This window comes from Priapulus caudatus, unplaced genomic scaffold (genome assembly GCF_000485595.1).
Source record: "Priapulus caudatus unplaced genomic scaffold, Priapulus_caudatus-5.0.1 Scaffold1081, whole genome shotgun sequence".
In the NCBI taxonomy this organism is placed as follows: domain Eukaryota; kingdom Metazoa; phylum Priapulida; class Priapulimorpha; order Priapulimorphida; family Priapulidae; genus Priapulus; species Priapulus caudatus.
In genome coordinates this window covers 86,603-89,241 of record NW_014578142.1, presented here as the reverse complement: position 1 = coordinate 89,241, position 2,639 = coordinate 86,603, and the positions used below count along the sequence as shown (strand labels likewise).

The 2,639-nt window shown below is 41.1% G+C and overlaps 1 protein-coding gene across 1 annotated transcript in view; it reads left to right on the top strand.

Moving 5' to 3' along the window:
* Nucleotides 1–746: 746 nt before the first annotated feature.
* The window catches only part of LOC106815281 (SCL-interrupting locus protein-like), a gene marked incomplete at both ends in the record, with an annotated part of 9,027 nt that continues 7,134 nt past the window's right edge, over nucleotides 747–2,639 (top strand). The window contains 4 exon segments of the mRNA XM_014819727.1: nucleotides 747–862; nucleotides 1,301–1,416; nucleotides 1,580–1,642; nucleotides 1,852–2,096. Coding sequence (XP_014675213.1) covers nucleotides 747–862; nucleotides 1,301–1,416; nucleotides 1,580–1,642; nucleotides 1,852–2,096 — 540 coding nt within the window.

The following is a 2,639-nucleotide window of genomic DNA, read 5'->3' as shown; positions in this document are numbered from 1 at the left end:
CAAATGCTCATCTGCAACACACAAGTACACCGCACGCCCGCCCTGTGCACAAACAACATGAACTCTCGATCTTATTCACCTGTACCGGTACTTTGTGTGGTGTAGTGGTGTACCGGCTTTTTTAGCTATTTTTATCACATCAAATTTGCGGTACCCAACTCTAGGTATTAAACTAAAAGTACAAATAACTTACCCAGGCCCCTCCCTACGTTGCGCAAACCGGGCGCGCTCGCCCCGTTTCAATCGTTGCGCCACGTTTAAATTACCTCTGCCCCGATTAAATTCCACCACAATAAAATTTTGACAGTGCAGGAATCGAGGTTGGCATATGTTTCCATGAACCAGAGTATCCGCGTGACGTACGAACTCGGCTATCTCCGAAGTTGAATGCATACAGCCCGCTGATGGTGGTTGCGCATGGTCATATTCCATTCTACGCATATCAACTTCCGCATCAGACTTTTCGTATATCAAGGAATGATGCAAAAACCCTAACCCTAACACTAACAATAAACTGACTCGGTTATCTTATATACGGGTGTTATAGTACCAAACACTATCTATGATGGTAGATAGCCACTGACGTCACACTTACGTTCACTGACGTCACGCGGATACTCTGTTTCATGAAAACATGCCCACCGGGAAGTAGGTCCCCCCCCCCTGTTTCAATTTCATCCTGGGGAAAACCATTTTACCGTACGAAATTTTCGAGCTGATGACTGTGATGTTCTTTTTGTCAACAGACCATTAAGAATTGTAACAGAGAAGAAGACTTTGCGATTGGCGCTGCACTACTGCAGAGAACAGGGAGAGGAAAACTATGACTGCATTCTCGTGGCCGCACCGATGATAGATTCTGGTATGATGTAAACTTGTTTAGGGTGAGAGTGACCTGGGCCACGTATCGGTACATGGCTATAGCATTGCATGGTATTGGCTAGATGGTATATAGTTGTTCCATAGTTGGTGTTCTCTGTATACGTTAGACATTCTTAAGATTTTGGTATTGAATCGAGGAGGTAATATTGACATCTGAGCATGTGTAGCCATTTTGTATGCACGTGTTACTGAATGGTATTCTACCTGTTTGGTTGGAGTTATTTAGTGCACAACACTTCTGGATATTATTGTGTTCTGGGTGTGCATTCACACCCATTCTCATCCTGCGACTTTGATTTTAATTTAGCAAGACATTTTGCGATTTTGAGCAAACCAAGGTAGAAACTAAGGAAGATGATAATTGAGGGCGATTTAATTAAGTGGTGCCACCTATAATGAGGCATACATGTTTCTACAGATGGCGAAGGCCTTACCCTCCATGTTGATCAGTTTGATCCTGGGCGAAGAGTACCTGGCAACAAGGGTGTGTTACCAACTACAACAACATCTGATGATGTGTACATTCCCACTATAGTAAGTACTACAAGTCCACTGTGGTTTTCTTTGATGCACCAACTCGGATATACGGTAGCAATAAGCTATCTATCTAGTAAACGGTCAATATCCAATAGCAAATAGATAGCTTGATGCTACAAAAATGTATTGAGTGTTCATTTTAATTTCTTATTATTTTTAGGTTGCGCAGAGTAACCTGACGGTTATTCCAAGCGCACTTCAACAGCATCATATAGTGACACAGGTATGTGTCTATAGTATGTCTTTGAACCTGACATCTATTTTTACTGGTTAAACGCATGTCACATAGCTAGATGAAAAGATTCCGTACTAAGTTAAAAGCACCATTACATCATTGACATTTGATAGCAACACCTCCACACAACATGCGAACACTTTAGAAGTACATCATATTCATGAAGTGCATTACGGGTTTTATTTTATTTTTTATAGTGCTTAGAAAGCAATTGTAGAAGTTCTTCAAAGCTGGAGTTATCCAAATTTCTTTTGGTGACTGCAAGATTGACACAAGAAAGCGCATCTGATTCTACCCTGACATTCGACACGAATCTAGTAACCATGGCGACAACTTTTAGAGCTACACCTATCAAGCCGATCCCGATAATGCCAACAGCATTGTCGAATAATCTATCGAATCCGATGAGTTTCAGTGAAGTACAAGAAGAACCTAAAACTGGGTAATGTAAAAAGGTGGTTTTTTTGTGTTTTTATGTGGAAAGTTGAAGCAGAATCTTTTAAAATCTTGAGTGGTCAATTTGACCGTAATTCTCCCAAGGCAGTATAAATATTGGTAATGGGAGGCATCGGTTTTTCTTGCTTCTTTTGTATGGCATATATATATATACAGGGGTAGAAATTAACTTTTGAACAAGGGAGTCCAATGGACTCCCTACCCTCAAAAAGAGGGTGTCCGCAGCAAAATGAGGGAGTCCGCAGTCTGAGATTCAAAATTAAAGATATTAACAATAACGCATGTGCTTATTTTTAAGATTCATGCAGTTGCACGTCTGCCAAATTTTCTTTGGACATTAGCTGAACAAATACAGTAATTCCGCGAGGCCGTGCTCCGGAACGAACTAGTTAGTATGGTAGAATTTTCAGGGCGTCACACGGACCCCTGCATATGTCCAATCAGGGAGTCCGACAGTAAATCAGGGAGTGTTTGACTCTGGACTCCCGTTAATTTCGCACTCTGTATATATATATATATATATAACTAG